The sequence below is a fragment of the Megascapheus bottae genome, chromosome 9 (genome assembly GCF_031878675.1).
Source record: "Megascapheus bottae isolate mThoBot1 chromosome 9, mThoBot2.hap1, whole genome shotgun sequence".
Taxonomy (NCBI): domain Eukaryota; kingdom Metazoa; phylum Chordata; class Mammalia; order Rodentia; family Geomyidae; genus Megascapheus; species Megascapheus bottae.
The window spans coordinates 46,512,769-46,533,268 of NC_143517.1; the positions used below are offsets into that span (position 1 = coordinate 46,512,769).

Below are 20,500 nucleotides of genomic sequence, written 5' to 3' on the forward strand. Positions count from 1 at the left end.
GGGTACAGTCTGAATTAATGAGGTATTACTGTGATTCCAACTGATTGCTGCACAGATGACTGAGTTGACTTTGGCCTCATTATCGCAGCTGTATAGGCGCCGCCTGTGTTGATTTATGGGACTCTCCTTAATGTCCTGAAGAATCCTGAATACGTGAGGCTCAGTTATGTCACATCATAGGACTGTGCCATGGTGAAACAGAAATCATGTTAGCTATTGTTAGGTTTAATCATTTTATCAATATTTATTTTGGGAATTAGAAAATCACAAGTGAGATTGAGACTGAGTCTGAGTCTGTCTACAGAGGAATTAATTGGCCAGGAGAGTCAAAGATTCGTGTTCAAAGAATCCAAGAAGCTTCCCCACCTATAAGTGGCAATTTTGACATTCAAGCTTATGGACATACCATCAAAGGTAGATTTAAAATATTGGAAATTCTAAACTTATGTGACTAATGTTCAGAACACTGGCATACCCATGTATATGTATACCATATAAAATGTGTTTTGTTCAACTAGAGTTTTCACTTATTCTTATATTCAACATATAACAAAGAACATGTTTGTGTATTTATATGTGATATCTATATAATACTAAGGTCAATTAATACCAATTCATAATATTTTGTTTCAAAATCATTTTTGCCACATTAGAGTAAACCTTATCCCTTCAAAGCCAGTTATTAATAACTATTACTTTTATGTAAAGTAATAAAAGAAAAGTCTATGAAAGTATAGTAAATTCTTAAGTGATTAGTCTGAAGGTGGTTGAAAAGATAAGTTTTATAAGTCCTATCTTTGTGCAATAAAAACCTTGTTTTACAAACAAAGCATTCATTAGTATGGTAGCCAGAAAGAATAAAGATAGTATTAAACTATTTAAGAACCTGGAATTGAAGTATTCTTTTAAAAAAAATTTACTTCAAGCATCCATACATTCAACGTGATGTTTATGAACTGCTTGTGTCCAGCGAGCCTTTCAATGCAGTAAGTCCCATGTGGAGAAATAGCAACATTGAAGTTTTCTTTCAATATTCTTGAAATAACATATTAAATATATTTGATTACATGCTCATTGGAATAATTGTACTTACTTTTACTTTTGAAATATGATGACTAATACTAGACATTTAAAAATTATATAAATAGCAGCTGGTGTTATGACTGGATAGTGTTGAACTAGACAACTCTAATAAATACTTTGGTTTTCTTATTTCTGGTAGCATGTCTCTCCCTAATTTATGTACTTGAAATTTTGTTAGCAACACCAAACTAGATTCTCCAGAGCAAATGATATTTATGTATTTTACTTATTGCCTCACCAGCCGTACCAGCTTTTATTCCCTAAATACTTTTTTATACCTACGACTGAAAGATTATCTTAAAGTGAACTGATATTAAAATAAAAGCACGTTCACTATGACCATGATTGGATGGGCATCACTCATATAACTTTTCTCTAGCAATATATAAGTCTTAGTGTTGATAAGGTAACCATTTCATTTTTATGTCTTGGAGGAAATTGTATTGTTTATAAAGATACTGTTCAGTAGCCAACCATGAAATGTGGTACTTCAATTTTGCCCCTGCTGTTTGCCCTCCCTCTGTGGTACAGGCATCCCTGCTGCAGTGTCAGCCGCAGATTTACAGTTTGCCCTGCAGAGCTTGGAGGAAATGGGGAGAGTCTCTGTTACTCGAGAGGGAACTTGTGCTGGGTACTCGTGGAAAATCAAGTGGAGAAGCACTTGTGGAAAGCAGAATCTCCTACAGGTTCCCTCATTTTTTTGGTTTGGCTTTTTTCTATTTGCTTTGCTATTTACATTCTACCTCATTCAAAAATGAACCAGAGCTGGGCGCCGTGGCTCACGTAGCTACTCAGGAGGCTGAGATTTGAGGATGAAGGTTCAGAGCCAGCCCGGGCACAAAAGGCCCTGAGACTCTAAAAGTCTCTAATTAATCTCTAGAAAATGAGAAGTGAGGCTTGGCTCAAGGGTAGGGCGGTAGCCTTGAGCTGAGGAGCTCAGGGACAGTGCTCAGACCCAGGGGTAGGGCAGTAGCCTTGAGCTGAAGAGCTCAGTGACAGCTCCCAGGCCGAGTTCAAACACCATGACCCACAAAAAAAAAAAAAATCAGAAACTATACATATATAAATACATACAATATAAAATACAATATATAATATAATATGCATTTTTTATATATTTAAAATGAGAACTTTGGACTCGTAACTTAATAAGTTGGTCAAGTTTGCTCTTTCTTAGAAAGTAGCTGATGATACATTATTTTTTGTTCCACATGAAAAAAAGTTCAAGAATACGTTTCAAGACCCCCCAACAGAATCAGGAAGAAAACAGGCTGGGTCAAGTCTCATAAATCCAAATCATGCAGCACCACGACATGATTTGATTTCATTTTTATCAATAGAAAAAAATTCTTGGAATGGATGAAAAAGTAGGGTAGTTAGAAAAGAAAAATGCTGAAGATGAAAGCTGACTCTCGGGTAGAAAAAGAAAACTTAATGTTTCAATTATTCAAAATAAATTTGCAAGAGCATTTTATGAACCTTCTATTCACTGAAATTATTTTCCATAGATTTCATTAATTGTAAAAAAATTCAAGTTAATTTTAACTATTTTATTCATATTTTAATGCAATGCATAGTATTTCAACCATCTTAGAATTTAATTGTTTATTCTCATTTTTGAAAGAATACTTGTTTTTAAAAACTGACTAAAAGGATATATATATATACATATACATATGTTCTAGATTTTTTCTTAATTCACCTATACTTAAATTTTAATAGCAAAACTTGTGTGGTTATGTTTACCATAGCTGCTCTAATAAAATCATTCTGTGTGAAAATAGATTAATGATTCTGCCATTACTGGATTAAATGCAAATATAACAGTTGCAAAGATAAAAGAAGGTGGCTTACTGAGACAACACATACTTGGAGACCTACTTCGTGTACCCAGTCAACAACCACAGGTATGTTAAAGACCAGGTAAAACAGATGAGTTGACTTTTATATTTTCATGTCAATATTTACATTGACAGTTTATTGACTCTATTACACGTCTACTAGAATATAAGTAGGATGTTACCTACATGTCTTTTTTAAATTGTATTTTATTGTCAGGGTTACAGTTACATTTGTCAGGTAATGAGAACATTACGCCTTGAACATTGATACCCTTTCCCGTGTTTTTCTCCCCCTCTACCTTCCCCTACCTTCTCCCAGTTATCTTGTTTTTCCCCTTCCCTTTAGTATTCCAAATAAACAAATAAATATATATACAATATACCAGGCAGCAAAGTCAGATATAGTAATATGAGATCAACTGTAAGGGGCAAAAAAAAAAGAAAGAAAATAAATGACTTTACATAGTACATTAAGAACAACAATCACAAAGATAAACCTCTTGTTTCCATATCCTGGAGCTCATTTCACTTAGCCTCATCCTATCTGACTATATGCACATAGTTTTTGAGCTTTTGTGATCCTCTGCTAGGAGAATCCTAGAGGTACACTAATTATTACAAGTTAGGAAACCATGGAGCTTATGTTTCTTTGGATCTGGCTTACTTCACTTAATATAATTTTTTCCCAAGTCTTTCCATTTGCTTACAAATGGGGCATTGTCATTCTTTCTGATGGCAGCATATTCCATTGTGTATAAATACCACATCTTCTTGATTCATTCATCTAGGATGGTTCCAAAGCTTAGCTATAGTAACTACTTTAACAAACATGGTTGTGCTAGTAGCTTTAGTACGTCCTTGCTTATGACCTTTGGGTTAATGCCCAGGAGTGAGATTGCTGGGTCATAGGGGAGCTCTATGTTTAGTCTTTTTTTTTTTTTTTTTTTAAGCATATCCCATCTTATTTATTTATTTATTTATTTATTTTGCCAGTCCTGGGCTTGAGCTCAGGGCATGAACCCTGTCCTTGGATTTTCTCAAGGCTAGAGCTCTACCACTTGAGCCTCAGCACCACTTCCAGCTTTTTTTTTTTCTATGTATGTGGTACCGAGGAATTGAACCCGGGTCTTCGTGCATGGTAGGCAAGCACTCTACCACTAGGCCAAACTCCCGGCCTATGTTTAGTCTTTTGAGGATCTGCCATACTGCTTTCCATAGTTGTTGAACAAAGTTACACTACCACCAACAGTGTAGTAGTGTTTCCTTCTTGTTAGGATATTACCCACATTTTTAAATATTTCAAATTCTCTATTCCTAACATTTTCATCTGTGCCAGACAAGTAAGCACATTTGGAATGGATGAATGATGGATGGAATGGGTAGTTGATCAAATGGATGGATGAATTACATATCAAAGGAGGAAAATGTATTACTATTTACAGATGAAGAAATGAAAAATAATTTATTTTCTAAATCCTAGGCCTTATTTTATCGAACTCTCTGCCTCTTGGTTCTTTCACTAGCTCTGCTTCTTTTCTTGAAGGTTGAAGTCTATATCAATGGAATTCCAGCAAAATGTTCAGGTGACTGTGGATTTACATGGGATCCCATGACTACTCCCCTAGTTTTGGCTACAAGGCCTTCACAAGGTAACATCTTAGTTTTTAGCCTGGAATATAAATGGGGAATAGGTAGTAAAATGCAAGCTCTGATTGTGTGTGTGTGTGTGTGTGTGTGTGTGTGTGTGTTGTGTGTATATATACATATGTATCTCTCTCTGTGTATATATGCTAGTGTCACCAGATCAAACAGATTGTTCTATATAGAGAAATAACATCAAATTAAGCTATGGAATGGCATCCATTATTTATTTTGAAAAGATAACTATTACCTATGAAGCTGAAGTACTAAAGTATACTGTTTGTAGTAGGAAAGCCATTAATCTTTCTATTCTCTGTTTTCAACAGGTATAATTAGCCTCTGAAATTTCTATATAAATTCTCTATGAGTTATTTTTGTTCTACTTTTCTAGTGAGAGTTTTAATTATAATCTTTCACTATGAACCAACATTTTTAAGAGTTATTATTAAAAAGCTAGTAATAAAAGAGCAGTGGCTTAATAAAAGAATAATCAATCTGAAAATAGGAGAAAAAATTACTAAGAACTCACTCTAATCTAATAACTGTATCACATGTTATTTCTTTAAAAAGTATGAGTATGACTTTTATGAGTTCTTGAAAATTAAAATAAATACCAGGAAAGATTGTAATTTTTCAGTCAGATAACATGATGATATATTTAGACTTGATGGCTAATCCTAATCCTCATCTGCTAATTTTATATCAGCCTCCCTAACAGCACCCAAAGCACTGATTCTTAAAATTAGTCTCTGTTTTGGTTAAGCAAATATATTTTTCAGGCTTTTCATAGCAATTATATTAACTTTGGGAGAATTCATATTAAAGAAGGTCAGAAATTTCAAGAAAAAGGAGTTTCATGAATATTTGATTCTAGTCCCTTGATATCTTTCTTTTTGTATTTATTCTTGAATTTTGTAATGAATTTCCATTTTTATATGCTAAAGATTATTTATTATAGAAAAAAATTAACAATCTGATTTACTTTCACCGTTATGATAAAAAATTTAAAGTACTAGAAACTTGTAAATTGTTATAAAACATTTTACCTTCAATGACATTTAACATTTAACACCTATTTACATGTTGTCATATGTTATCCCAATCGTCATCCTAAGAAAGAAAAATCTATAGGAATAGAGTCATTTTAATATCTTTTGTGTATAACATGCATATAATGGTAATTTAATGGTTTTAAAGCTTATGAATAAGATATTAAAATATAAATATCACTTTTATTTGACTTATATGATTAATAATTTATTTTGAGAATCATTATATAATTGTATATCATTTCAATCACTTCATAAATTTATTTTTTCCTCTATTAAAGACATTTTGTTTGGCTACCTTTTTTGGTTTTAAAAATAAAACTATATATGCACCTTCTATCTGGCAAATATCATGTAACCCTTTTACTAATTACAATAAAAAATAATTATAAAAACAAAACAAACAAAAAAATAAAACTATATTGTGTTTCCTCCTTCTCTCTATATGCTTATGAAAATATATGTTCAAGCTGGACACCAGTGGTTCATGCCTGTAATCCTAGCTCCTCAGAAGACTGAGATCTGTGGTGAATCTGGAAAAAAAATTTTCAAGACTCTATCTCTAAAATCACCAACAAAACACACACTGCACATACTTGTAATTCTAGCAACTCAGGAAGCTAAGATCTGAGGATCATAGTTCAAAGCCAACCTGGACATGAGTTTCACATATTTTACTGCCTGTGGTTAGCTTCAAAGAATCCTTAAATCTCAGCCTCCTATTTATGATTACAGGTTTGAGCTACCCTGGTGCCAAACATTTTTGTTTGTTTGTTTGTTGCTGTTTTCCTTTTTTCCATATATTTTTATTGTAATGAATAGAAGGGTTATATTATATTCACCAGACTGAAGGTGCATTACTTCACAAACATTGATACCCTTTCTCATGTCTTGGTCCCCATTTCCCTCCCCCTACTCCTGCCCCTCATCTTGTTTCCTCCTCCTTCCCTATCTTATTGTAATAACCAAATAAGCATATATATATAGAATATCAGATAATAAGGTGAAATACTGTAACAATATGAGATAACCAAGGGACTGCAAAAAAGGTGAGAGATGCACCTAGCAGAGAGTTACAATAGAACAAAACCTAGGTGCCAAACTCTCTTTTAGTGGGAAATCTTTTATTCAAACGTCTTTTAAAAACTGACTTGTATTTGCCTATTATCTGAAATGTTTACCAATCATTTCCATATGTGTCTCTTGTGTTTTGGTTTAGTATTTTGTTGATGGACACTTCAATATTTTTTCTCTTGTTTTATGTAACTGATACCTTGTATTATATATGGTGGTGCATGGCTATATTCCCAGAATTTGGTAGACTCATGAGCTATAGGTTAATATAAGACATAAGAAGACCCTGTCTTAAAAGACAAGACCATAAATATACCAACAAAATAGAAATTGATTTCAATTTTAAGACATTAAGATATGTGACTTTATTTATTTGTAATACACCCACTCATAGCTTTTCATTCTCAGGTATTAAAGTACATATGGACTTTATTATATATGTTAAGTAACCATAAATAGCATTTGTTAATTGGACCTGGACATTTTTAAAATGTATTTTTTATTGTCTGGGTGATGTATAGAGGGTTTACAGTTAAATTCACCAGATAATGGGTTCATTACTTATTGAACATTGATACCACTTCCCATGCTTTTCTCCCACTTTCCCTCCCCCCAAACCTGGAGAATTTTAAGAATGAAATGAAAAAATATTAAGTTTAAGATGCTGGCCAGGCATGGTGGCTCACATGTGTAAAGCTAGACATTCAGGAGGCTGAGACCTGAGGATCAAGGTTCAAAGCAAGGCGAAATTCCATTAGACTCTTATTCCAGAAAACCAGAAGTGGTGTTGTGGCTCAGAGTGATGAAGTGCCACTCTTGTGCTTAAGAGCTTAGGAACAGTGCGCAGGCCCAGAGTTCAAGCCTTATGACCAACAACAACAACAACAAAAAAGATGCTCGTGCAATATAGGATGGGTATCTTTCTAAGATTCTCATTTTCTTTTCAAATGAGAAATATTCACATTATTAATTATTTGGTTAACCCTTTCCTCATGAATTTTGATCTCTACTTTGTATAACTTTTATCTGTTTTTTTTGTTGTTGTTTTTTGCCAGTCCTGAGGCATGAATACAGGGCCTGAGTATCCTCCTTGGGCATTTTCACAAGGCTAGCACTCTACCACTTGAGCCACAGCAACACTTTTGGCTTTTTTTCCATATATTTTTATCATAAGGGTTACATTATATTCTCCAGATAGAAGGTGCATTACTTCACATACATTGATACCCTTTCTCATCTCTTGGTTCCCATTTCCCTCCTCCCACCCCCGCCCCTCATCTTGTTTTCCCCCCTTCCTTATCCTATTTCAAATAACCAAATATGCATATATATAATATATCAGATAACAAGGTGAAATACTGTAACAATATGAGATCACCAATATGGTACGGAGGAATTGAACCGGGTCTTCATGCATGCTAGGCAAGCACTCTACCACTGAGCCAAACTCCCAGCCCGTATCTGTGTAACTTTGTTGTAAGAGTACTAATTCGTGGGCCGGGAGCGTGGCCTACTAGTAGAGTGCTTGCCTAGCATGCAAGAAGGCCCAGATTCTATTTCTCGGTACCACATACATAGAAAAGGCCAGAAGTGGTGTTGTGGCTCAAGTGGTAGCACTCTAGCTTTGAGAAAGCTCAAGGACAGTGCCCAGGTCCTGAGTCCAAGCCCCAGGACTGGAAAACTAATAATAAAAACAATAATAATTTGTAGCAAGGGGCTATGTCTCACCTAGCTATTCAAGAGGCTGAGATCTAAGGATCGGGGTTCAAAGCCAGCCCAGGCACTAAAAAGTCCATGAGATTCTTATCTCCAATTAATCACCAGTAAACCAGAAGTGGCACTGAGGTTTATGGTGTAGGGCGGTAACCTTGAGCTGACGAGCTCAGGGACAATGCCCAGGCCCAGAGTTCAAAAGAAAAAAAAGAATTCCTTTAGGTTATTCCATTTTTTTTTAGTTAAGGTAATTCTTTTTACTAACATCAATCAATGCACAGTTGAAACTATAAAGCAAAATAGGGTAATCCAATGGAAAAATGCCATATGTTTTCCCCCTTGGCTTACCTATAATCTTACTGTTTATATCTTTTATCGGCAGTCATACATTCTTTAAAAAATAAATGTTTTGGGAGAAACAGAGTCTAATTTTGCCATTTTAATACTGTTATTTAAATGTACCACTTTCAGGGTCCTATGAAGAAAGCACTGTTTTGACTATCGTAGGTTCTGGATTTTCTACAAGCTCAGCTGCATCAGTCTCTGTTGGATACACAAATTGCTCTATTCTATCTGTAGACGGTAAGTCCTTTTAAAGTCTAGTTGTTTTTTTCCAATTGGAATGGAAAAGTACTATATTACTACAATTCTGTAATACTTCTCAAAGAGCAATATTGAAAATATAATTATCCTGTAGTATACCCTGTGAAGTCATGAAATTGGAAACCTGGTCTTGATAAAGCTTTAAAATTTTAAACTTTTTTATAACCTTTATTCAATTCATTTGCTATACAATGTCTCAGTATCTTTATTTCATAACAGTTGAATTCTGTGTTCTTTTTGTTTCTGTCTCTATATCTGTCTCTCTTTTTCCCTGTGTCTGTCTTTCTGTATTCAAAGTGTTTCCAAAAGATAGTAGTTACACCGATATTTATCTGAGACATAGTGATATTTCCTCATTTAACTCCAGTGTCCATTTTTTATGCTTCTGCTAATTTCATGCTAAGCATGTGCTCTACCACTTAATTGTATCCCCAGCCCCTCTACTCCTATTTTGACATTAGTGCATTAGTCATGTAATAAGAAGGCTTGCTATTTTCTTCACTTCTAGTTTAGCAGAACTTCTCTTCAGTGATTCTGAATATAAAGATGTCATACTTTTAGCTTCTTGAAATTGAGATAGACATTTATTTCCCTGAAAGTTATCTTTTTATTATCCTATGTCTTTTCCTTAATTGAAACACATTGGAATTGTGCACGAAAATATATTTTGCAAGTCATTTCTATTGTTTTAAATTTCCTCACTCTTCTACGTATTCTTCAAGTCTACTAGTCAACATTGTGCCTATATTATTGGTGTATGCAGACTATATGCTTAATAAAATACAGGAAATGCTTTTTATCATCTGTTATCTTTGCTAATAGCATTTATTATTTTACTCAATCTTGAGCATATGTTGGATAAAAAATTAGATTTATGTAAATCTTAATTGCAATTTAAGATTTATATTGTCTATTAGGATTTTTGAAAAGGATGACAAGGAGCCTTATCTGACCACAGTAGCATAGAAGATGGTTTACTTTATCTTTATTATTGGTTTACCAGTTTTCTAGGAGTGTCTAATGCAAAGTAGCAGGTAGTTTGCAAAGATTTTCCAAGTCTTCAATATTTTCCCTTCTCCATGATTAGTGTTCTTTTTTGGGACCTTAAAGTGAAGGCCAAAGTGATTTTGTCTTAAAAACACACTTTTCTCTATTATTTTCTTCTTTATTTATCACCAGAAAATGAGATCACATGCCAGATTAGGAGTGGAAGTGCTGGACATGTACCAGTGACTGTGTCTATAGCTGATGTTGGACTGGCACAGCATGCAGAGGGCAACAGATTCTACTTCATCTATCAGAGTCAGATCTCACACATCTGGCCTGATTCAGGAAGCCTGGCAGGTAATAGTTAATAGTTCTCAATAGAGAAAATTGCTTACATTTCTATGTTTCAGTGTCTATTGACTCTGTTTCTAGTACAGGGGAAAGGAAAATAACACAAGGCTCCTTCATATAGAACAAAGGCACAGAGCTTAAATGGCTGACCAATTCTTCTGTTTTGTTTTTTTTTTTTCTCCTGAAGCAAAAGTCAGGGTGACTGCTTATATTTACATCTTTGGTTATTGAATTAATATCATCCATTATTACATGTTTCTATAACAAGCTCATTAATTATGTCAAGATAAGATTTATTGGTTATTATTTTGCTTACCAGCTGTTCCATTTGTAACCATAATCTCAATGGAGCAACTTGACCCAGAAAAAGTTCTGGGGAGAAATCAGGCAAAGGAAAGCTGAGGAAGAGGATAGAGAGAACACAACACATTTTTTTTCTTGTCCTGCTCCATTTCCTTTGTGCTCTCTTTGTTCTCCTCCCTTGACTTTAAGCTATTCTTAGTTCCTTATTTTGTGCTTTTGATCTTTTTGGGTTTCTAAAAGATTTTTTTATTTTAAATTTTCTCTGTATTCTTTTTACTTGGAGGTTCTAAATTTAGGATTTGGTAAAATATGCATCCTCCCTTCGTACCCATGAAATGGCTGAGAGAATAAAACACTATAATTTCTTTTCAGGATGAGGAAAGCACCACAGGAAATAGCAGTTGTTGCTAATAATGCCCCGAAGAAAACCTGCGTGGAAATGTGTATTATTTCTGTGAACCACTTAGGGCCACTTCTTTGTGTTCCCAAGCTACAAAGCTCAGACCTAGGGATGCGATTTGATTGCACACATCAAAAATCTACTTCTTGATTTTTTAAGCAGTCCATCTCTTCAATGACAGGCCAATTCTCAAAAGATGAGTTAGCTATTGCTAAATTTTCTCAAACATTCTTTGTTTTCCTTATAAAGGTGGCACTTTGCTGACTATATCTGGATTTGGCTTTAGTGCAAATTCAAAGGTGATAGTTGGAAATGAAACCTGCAAAGTGATTGAAGCGGGAATGACGAGGATAACCTGCAGAACACCGAAAGTAAGGCCTCTGATTTTGGTCATTTTTTCTGTCTTAACTCTTAGGAATTCAAGTATATCACATGGGCAGAGGGTTAAGTAAGTGACAAATGTTCTAGAAATTGCAGTGACTCTGTTATAACCTTCTAGAATTATTTTTTCAACATCTTTTTCTTTCTTTCTTTCATTTTTTTTTGCCAGTCCTGGGCTTGAGCTCAGGGCCTGAGCACTGTCCTTGGACTTTTTCAAGGTTAGAGCTCTACCACTTGAGCCTCAGCACCACTTCCAGCTTTTTCCTATGTATGTATGTATGTATGTGGTACCGAGGAATTGAACCCATACTAGGCAAGCACTCTACCTTAGACAAAACTCCCGGAGCTTTTTCAACATCTTTCTAAGATCCAAAGAAGACAGGCCACTATGTATTAAGCAATGCACTCCACTTGAAATAATAGAAGTCAATGAATAAGGGAAATACAGAAGGGAAAGGGAGTGCTAGAAGTAGTTTCCTGCAAAAGTGATGCCCTGTTAGCACTGAAGGATGATAATAGCTAAATAATAATGATAGAAAACAAAATTAAGTACCACTAAATAATCTAAAAATAATTTCAGAAAAGCAAATGGAGTTTTTTGTTTTGGAAAAGATGTTTGATGTTTCAGTTTATTGAAAAAATGTGAAATTCTCTGTGACCGTGTATCATAGGATGAGTCATTTTTAATGTAAATATGTATTAAATTTTATTTTATTGTAAAGGTGATATACAGAGGGGTTACAGTTAAATAAGTAAGGAGATGCATATATCTCCTTTTGAACAGTGTTTCTCCCTCTCTCCTTTTCTCCCACTCTCCCTCCTCCCTAACTCCCCTCCCTTCAAGTTGTAAAGTCTATTTCCACCATAATGTCTAGTGGGTATACATACATACATATGTACATACATACATAATACATGCATACATGCATATGTACTTTAAAAAACTCTGGTTTGCTTATTATATTCAAAAAGCTAATAAATTTAGTCACTAACATTATAACCTGAAAATATATCAGAATAAGTGGATGTGTTTTTATAGTTGTGACTTAGAAAAAAACTGTGTGTTATTGGTTATTGTACTAAGTGATAAAAAATCTCGTGAATATGACAAATTCAAACTGTTGAAATTGTGACATCCAGTTAAACACCAAATCTGTGTTAAGTAAATACGAAATGATAGGGGAAATGATTTTCTGAATCAACAAATTGCAGATCCTGTGTCAGATAATTTTCTTAAGAGTCCTGATGTTTAGTCCTAGTCAGTGACACTAGATCAGCAAATGACATGACCATGAAAGAAAGAGAATAGTTGCATTTAAGCCTAGTTCAAAGCAAGCTTGCAGTATCTTAACCCTTATCAAGTGAAGGGCTACTGTCTGGAGTCTCTGAGCTAACTCGTGGAGTCTTCACTATCCAACGATAGAGACATTTAAATTGAACATAAAACCTGCAAAACCACTAGCATCTTTATTTTGAGAATCCATATATATATATATATATATATATATATATAACACATATTTGACTATACAACTTTCCAAATACCTGACAATTAATTTTAATTCAAGGCTTAAACATATCTTCAAAAACTTATTTTGAAGTAGTTCTATTTCTTTTGAGCTATTAAATTTCTGTCTAAATGTAACATTTTCTAATTGCTTTATTTTTCCACTTATTTCAGAGAACTGAGGGAACAGCTGTTATATCAGTTATTACCAATGGGATTCAAGCTACAGCAAAGGATGTTTTTAGTTACAGTTGCTTACAGACTCCAGTTATAACTGATTTTAGTCCAAAAGTACGAACAATTTTAGGTAAGAAACTCTTGAGTAAGGCAAGTCACTTAGCATATTTATGGAAATCATTTCCAGAAAGTGCCGCCCACCCCCCCACTTTCTTACAATTTTGTTTCATGAAGTGAGCAGAGGCCTAAGTTGTTTTTTATTTTTAAAACAGATTCATGCATTTATAATTTTACTTTGAATATGTGCATCATGCAAGGAAAAATATGATTGAGCTGCTGGTGACTCATACCTGAAGCTGTAGCTATTCAGGAGGCTGAGATCTGAGAATCACATTTCAAAGCCAGCTCTGCCAGAAAGATTTCTGAGATTCATCTTCAATTAAGCACCAAAGAACAGAAGTCTCATTATTGCTCAAGTGGTAGAATGCTAGCCTTGAGCAAAGAAGCTCAAACCCTAAAATTGTCATGTGCCCATGTGTATACACACACACACACACACACACACACACACACACACACACACACAGTACTTTATTGTCATTGTTCCCTTGTGAAACAAAAATGGATTTTTACTGATTATGGAGCAAAACCTTGATACATAAGGCCATATAAAATGACGCTAAATGAAAGGACCTTTAGGATATAGAAACAAAAGCCATATAATGAATGATTATTGTCCTTAATGTACTATGTTATGTCTCATCTCTTTTGCTGTCCCTTGGTTATCTCATATTGTTACAGTATCCCACTTTGTTACCTGATATATCGGATATATTTGTATTTGGTTATTTGAAATTGGATAGGGAAGGGGGGAAAACAAGATTATGGGTGGCTCTGGGGGGAGGGAAATGGGGACCAAGACATGTGAAAGGGTATCAATGTATGTGAATTAATGCACCTTCTATCTGACAAATATCATGTAACCCTTCTATTAATTACAATAAGAAATATATAAAAATGAATTTTTATCTCTACTGATAACTAATAATTCTATCATTGTTTTTGAAAGTTTTTAGATTTTCTAAATTCATTGAAAATATTTGATTGACTTAATATGGTAATTTTACATATAGCTATTAAATTTAACTTTTCAATATTTTTTCTTTTATAACAACAGGAGATGTTAATTTAACAATTAAGGGTTATAACTTTGGAAATGAACTTGCACAAAACTTGACGGTACATGTTGGAGGAAAAATCTGCCGTGTTCTTAGTGGCAACTTCACAGCGATTCAATGCTGTTTGCCCTTCTTGTCTCCTGGAAAACATGACATTTCTGTTGAAGTCAGAACCTGGGGTTTTGCAGCTATAAGGTATGATGATGAACACAAATTCCACAGAATCATGAAATACATGTGGCTAATATTTGAGATAAGAGAATAAATAGTCATGGACTTCTATCTATTTCTTTCTTTACTTTTCCACATCTCCATTCATAAAACATTTGATAAAATGTCATAAGATATATGAGACTTTGATTTGAGTTCAGTATCATTCACATTGAGTTATAAAATTTTCCTTGTAGCTAGATTTGTACACAAGTCACACCATTTTTATTACTTCAGGAAATACCTAGCAAGTAGTATCTAGAAGGCTGATACTTGCTAATGCTAGGTTTGCAGTAAGCAATAAGAGGGATATTTCTTGCATTAATAATTCTCACAGTTTTGTTAGAGAGAAAGATTCAAAATAAGAATTACATCCTATTGTAACAGTTGTAAATGGGAAAAAAGACGATAAATAAGATGTGCTAGAAGTTATCAGAGTAGATAGAAGAGGAGGCTAACATCCTCGAGGAACAAAATTCTATGAAAATGTGACAGGCCAATGAATGGGTAAGAGTGGACTATTTAAGACAAAGTATGGGTAGTAGGTGGATGAAGAAGTGAGGGGGAGGATACTGCAGGCAAGAGCTCATGGTATATACCACAAAGTTAAGAAAACTAAGGAAAGCACAGGGCTGAAGGAGGGGAAACTGGTGAAGGGAGTGACACCTATAAAGATGCATTATATATTTTTTTTGCATTTTTTATTGTAATTAGTAAAAGGGTTACATGATATTTGCCAGATAGAAGGTGCATTAATTCACGTACATTGATACCCTTTCACATGTCTTGGTACCCATTACCCTCCCCCCCACACCCCCCACCTGTCTTATTATATTTATAAGCTGCTTTGTTAAATGGCATCTCTTTTAGGGCCAGGATTTGGCCTAGTGGTAGAGTGCTTGCCTAGCATGCATGAAGACCTGGGTTTGATTCCTTGGTACCACATACACAGAAAAGCTGGAAGTGGTGCTCTGTCTCAAGTGGTAGGGCACTAGCATTGAGGAAAGCCCAAGGATAGTGCTCAGGCCCTGAGTTCAGTCCCCAGGACTAGTAAAAAAAAAATGGCACCTCTTTTTACAATTACTTAAAAACAACAAACATAAAAATGTTCATATGGGGTAAAAAATAAATAAAAGAAAGAAAGAATCTTCCTCCAGTGGTGTTTCTGGAGGGATTTTTTATTTCCTTCTCTCAAACTATTTGTTATAAGTTAAATTTTAGTTTATATACAAGAATGTTACTTACTTGGAATATTTAGAAAAGGAGAAAACTGAAATGCAGGGACTAGAAAGAAGGTGACATACTATAGAAATGATTCCTGAAACTATTTGACTCTGTTGCCTGGAATATTCCATGTACATTTAGTTATTTATTTAAAATAGGGAAGGGACGGGGATAAACAAGATGATTGGTAGGGGTGGAGGGAGGGAAAGTAAGAGAAAAACATGAGACTGGGTATCAATGTTTAAGAAGTAATGTACCCATTACCTGATGAATGTAATTGTAACCTCTTTATATATCATCCCGACAATAAAATAAAATAAGGGGAAAAAAGAAAGAAAGTGACAAAAGCCGAGGAAAACCTCACAGGAGATGAGGGAAAATAAAAAACAGCAACCATAACCCTCGGGCCTGCATTTCCTTCCAGATACATAGAGGAGAGCCATTGGCTTTCTGCTTTGTCTTGATACCAGGTGCAAAGCTGTCCATAAGTAAATGTGTATTTAACTAATAGTTACAGAATTTCCAATTCAGTTATGCCAACAGAGTTTAATCAAGGTGAACTCTATAGAATTGTTCTGTCCGTGGTATGGCAGTAACTGGAATGTGGGAGTGCTCTGTTGGCATTGTACATGTTGATGGCTTATCAGGGGTATTGCCAGGAATAATGAAAAGGGAATAATGAAAAAGCAAAACTCTTTTTCACAAAATAGTGGGAAGGGAGATTCTGACAAGTTCCCAACAAATACAGAATGATAATTATTAATTACACAAAACTCTATTACTTCTATAGCATGTGTGAATTTTGCTATTTTTACAGATAAAACTGCCTTTATATTTCATGCTAATGTGAAGAGAACATTTTAAAGGATTTCATGGATTTCTTGTGACCTGAGTTCTTATACTTTCCAAACTATTTTAAGATCTGCTCTCTCATACCCTTCTGCTATCAAATTTCCACAATTTGATTTCAGAATAATTACTATATTCCTGTCAACCAAATTGATGTTGCCAATTACCAAATTTCCATGTAACTGTACATGGCTTTCTCAGGTAGCCATAGCCTAGCTGGAGTTCAGAACTACCAACCTGTGGAAAAGGAACTCATCCGGGGAAAAAACCCTATTCTTTCTTCTTTTTCAGAGACAAGTCAAATGCTTCAATTCAGTATATTTTGGAAGTGACTCACATGTTTCCACAGCGAGGTTCCCAGTATGGTGGGACAGAAATTACTATAAAGGGTTTTGGGTTCAGCCCAATACCAACTGAGAATTCTGTCCTTTTAGGTAAGAGCTTCATATCCCTATGAGAGATGTTAAACATTTTCCTTTCAGCTTAAGAAATGTGCTATTGAGTTATTATACAAATATCTGAAATCACTAAACCATTTTATTAGTATAAAGAAAGGTGAAATATATTTGACTAAAGGAATTTAAAAAATGGAAGCTTTAATTTTTTTTTCTTTTTGCTCAGTCATGGGACTTGAACTCTGGGCCTAGGCGCTGTCCCTAAGCTCTTCAGCTCAAGACTATTGCCTTACACATTGAGTAACAGCACCACTTTCAGTTTTTTGATGGTTAATTGGAGATAAGAGTCTCTTGGACTTTAGTGCCTGGGCTGGTTTTGAATGATCCTTGGATCTCAACCTCCTGAGTAGCTAGGATTACAGGTGTGAGCCACCAGTGCCTGGCGGAAGCTTTAATTTTAACTAATTATTATTTTATGTTTAATGTATATTGAGCACTCAAAAGAGGTAGAGGATAGTTTTGAAAATAATCAGTACTCAGACATGATTATCATCAAAGACAACTTGGCAGAGCTCTTACCATGGAATATAGAGATTTGGGGTGGGGGGAGTGGAGCTTGACTATTAGTAATCATATTTTATCTCTGTAGTTTAGAAAAAGATTTTGAGATAATGTATCCTTTTTCTTTCTTTGTTCATTCTAGGTACCTTCCCTTGTAATGTTACTTCATCATCAGAAAGTACCATAAGGTGTACCCTCCATTCAACAGGGAATGTATTCAGAATTACCAACCATGGGGATAATTTAGGTATCAATGACCATTCATATACTGTGAATAAGGAAAACAGTTTGTCCTGGAATGAATTTGAGTTTTATTTATCTTACACTGCAAATTATTCAGGGGATCTGTGTCATGATTTTTTTATAATTTGCCAGCATCGCCATTTTATAAAAAATCACATATGAAGAGATTCAGTGGTAAACATGAGTTTAGAAATGGTCAGAAATGTGTCATTTGGTGGTGTTGTACTACTGAATCTCCTGATGTACTGCAATTTCATGGTTTTCTAAATGATATGCAAGCTGACATTATGCTTATATGATTGTTCATACATTTGTATACCAATGTGCTTCCGATTTTTTAACAGAAAATTCCTACATCTATAGAATTATTAGAGCCTTTAAAAAATATTCCATGTAGTATCTCTCAACAATTGATTCATTGAGTTTTTTAAATTCTTTTGATCATCATATTACTACTTTATCTTTTCATTATTTTGCTCTCTTTTGTTTATTTTGGCTCAGTGCTTAAATTTTAATAAAACAGGGACCAGGAGTTTGGCCTAGTGGTAGAGTGCTTGCCTAGCATGCACAAAACCTGGGTTTGAATCCTTGGTACCACCTTCACAGAAAAAAGCCTGAAGTGGTGCTGTGGCTCAAGTGGTAGAGCGATAGCCTTGAGCAAGTCCAAGGACAGTGCTCAGGCCCACAGTTCAAGCCCAGGACTGTCGAAAAAATTAGGATTGCCAAAGTTTAATAAAACATTCATTAAAAAGTTATTTTCCCTAGTATCTATAAAAAAACTTTGCGGAGTTTTTTTTAACTTGATTATTATATAATTGACTCCTTCCTCTAGTAAAAAATATGGCTCTATTTTTGCATCTAGAACATGGATTCGGTTATGCCTGGTCACCATCAGTATTAAATGTGTCTGTGGGAGACACAGTGGTGTGGTATTGGCAAGCGCATGCATTTCTCAAGGGAATAGGGTACAGAGTTTTCTCAGTCTCCAGTCCTGGAAGTGTAATTTATGATGGCCAAGGATTTACTAATGGAAGGCAAAAATCTCCAGCAGGTATGTGTCTGCTATATTGACTACTATAAATCTTTCTCCTAACCGTAATACTAAGACATTTTCTTTATACTTAAAATATATTTAAGCAAACAATACATACAAAGGCATAAATTGGATTATTTGGTATTTTATAACAACTTAAAATGTTATAATTGACTGTGTTCTGTGTATTCTGAAATAAGTTCTAATGCTAAGGACACATTTGCTGCCTCCATGATATGTAACCAATGGAAAACTAGACTGAACTAGAAAAATGAGATGGAAATAAGAATATCTGTTTTAATCATATTAAACTGGTAGAAATGTTTGCCTTCTGTTGATTACAATCAGTTTTAAAAATCAGTATTTCTTCTAGGAGAGCTCAGTGAAATGTGCCTTCTTTTTTTACATATTTATTTTTCAATTTTTATATGTTAAGCTTATCTTTAAAGTTTGGTCAACCGTTTCAGATTTGCCATGGTTTTCTAAAATACAAACAAACAAAAAATTAATTCTAGATCTTGTTCTCCTGAACTGTAATTTCATTACAGCCCTTTTATGCCAAGTGAATGATTTCCTTGCTCTTTTTTTTGTTGACCTATCAAACATATGAAAAATAAGAACCTTGTCATCTACATGTGCTTTTTTTCATATATTTTTATTGTAATTAATAGAAGGGTTACATTATATTTGCCAGATAGAAGGTACATTAATTCATGTACATTGATGCCCTTTCTCATGTCTTGGTCCCCATTTCCCTTCCTCCCACCGACATCCCTCATCTTGTTTTCCCCCCTTCCCTATCCAATTTCAAATAACCAAATACAAATATATCCAATATATCAGATAACAAAGTAAGATACTGTAACATTATGAGATAATCAAGGCATAGCAAAAAGAGTTGAGAGATGACATAGTATGTTAATGACAACAATCACTCATTATATGGCTTTTGTTTCTATATCCTAGAGGTCCTTTCATTTAGCGTCATACTACATGGCCTTATGTATCTAGGTTTTGGTCTATTGCAAATCTCTGCTAGAAGAGACCATGGTCTCTACTGATTATGACAAATGAGGGAAACCACTGAGCCTATGTTCTTTGAGTCTGGCTTACTTCACTTAATAAGATTTTTTCTAAGTCTCTCCATTTCCTAACAAATGGGGTGATGTCATTCTTTCTGACAGCAGCATAGAATTCCATTGTATACAAATACCACATCTTGTTGATCCATTCATCAACTGAGGGACATCTGGGTTGGTTCCATATCTTTGCTATGGTAAATAGTGCTGCAGTGAACATCGTTGGCCAGGAGGGATCACTACTACACTGCTGGTGGGAGTGCAAACTTGTTCAACCACTATGGAAAGCAGTATGGCAAAAGAAATGCAAATCAAAACAACTCTAAGATTCCACCTCACTCCAGTTAGAATGGCCAGGATCAAGAAAACTAATAACAACAGATGCTGGAGGGGATGTGGCCAGGAGGGATCACTACTACACTGCTGGTGGGAGTGCAAAGTTGTTCAACCACTATGGAAAGCATTTTGGCAGTTCCTCAAAAGACTAAACATAGAGCTCCCCTATGACCCAGCAATTCCACTACTAGGCATTTACCCAATTGTCCAGAAACAAGGACAGACTAAATCCACTAGCACAATGATGTTCATTGCAGCACTATTTACCATAGCAAAGATATT

The 20,500-nt window shown here is 34.7% G+C and overlaps 1 protein-coding gene across 1 annotated transcript in view; it reads left to right on the forward strand.

Moving 5' to 3' along the window:
* The window catches only part of Pkhd1l1 (PKHD1 like 1), a 147,867-nt gene that overhangs the window by 54,866 nt on the left and 72,501 nt on the right, over positions 1-20,500 (forward strand). The window contains exons 24-35 of the mRNA XM_090339272.1: positions 261-414; positions 1,615-1,769; positions 2,868-2,990; positions 4,468-4,573; positions 8,873-8,983; positions 10,184-10,348; positions 11,295-11,416; positions 13,108-13,240; positions 14,288-14,483; positions 16,863-17,005; positions 17,670-17,774; positions 18,633-18,821. Coding sequence (XP_090195398.1) covers positions 261-414; positions 1,615-1,769; positions 2,868-2,990; positions 4,468-4,573; positions 8,873-8,983; positions 10,184-10,348; positions 11,295-11,416; positions 13,108-13,240; positions 14,288-14,483; positions 16,863-17,005; positions 17,670-17,774; positions 18,633-18,821 — 1,702 coding nt within the window. The remainder of the gene's footprint in view (positions 1-260; positions 415-1,614; positions 1,770-2,867; positions 2,991-4,467; positions 4,574-8,872; positions 8,984-10,183; positions 10,349-11,294; positions 11,417-13,107; positions 13,241-14,287; positions 14,484-16,862; positions 17,006-17,669; positions 17,775-18,632; positions 18,822-20,500) is intronic.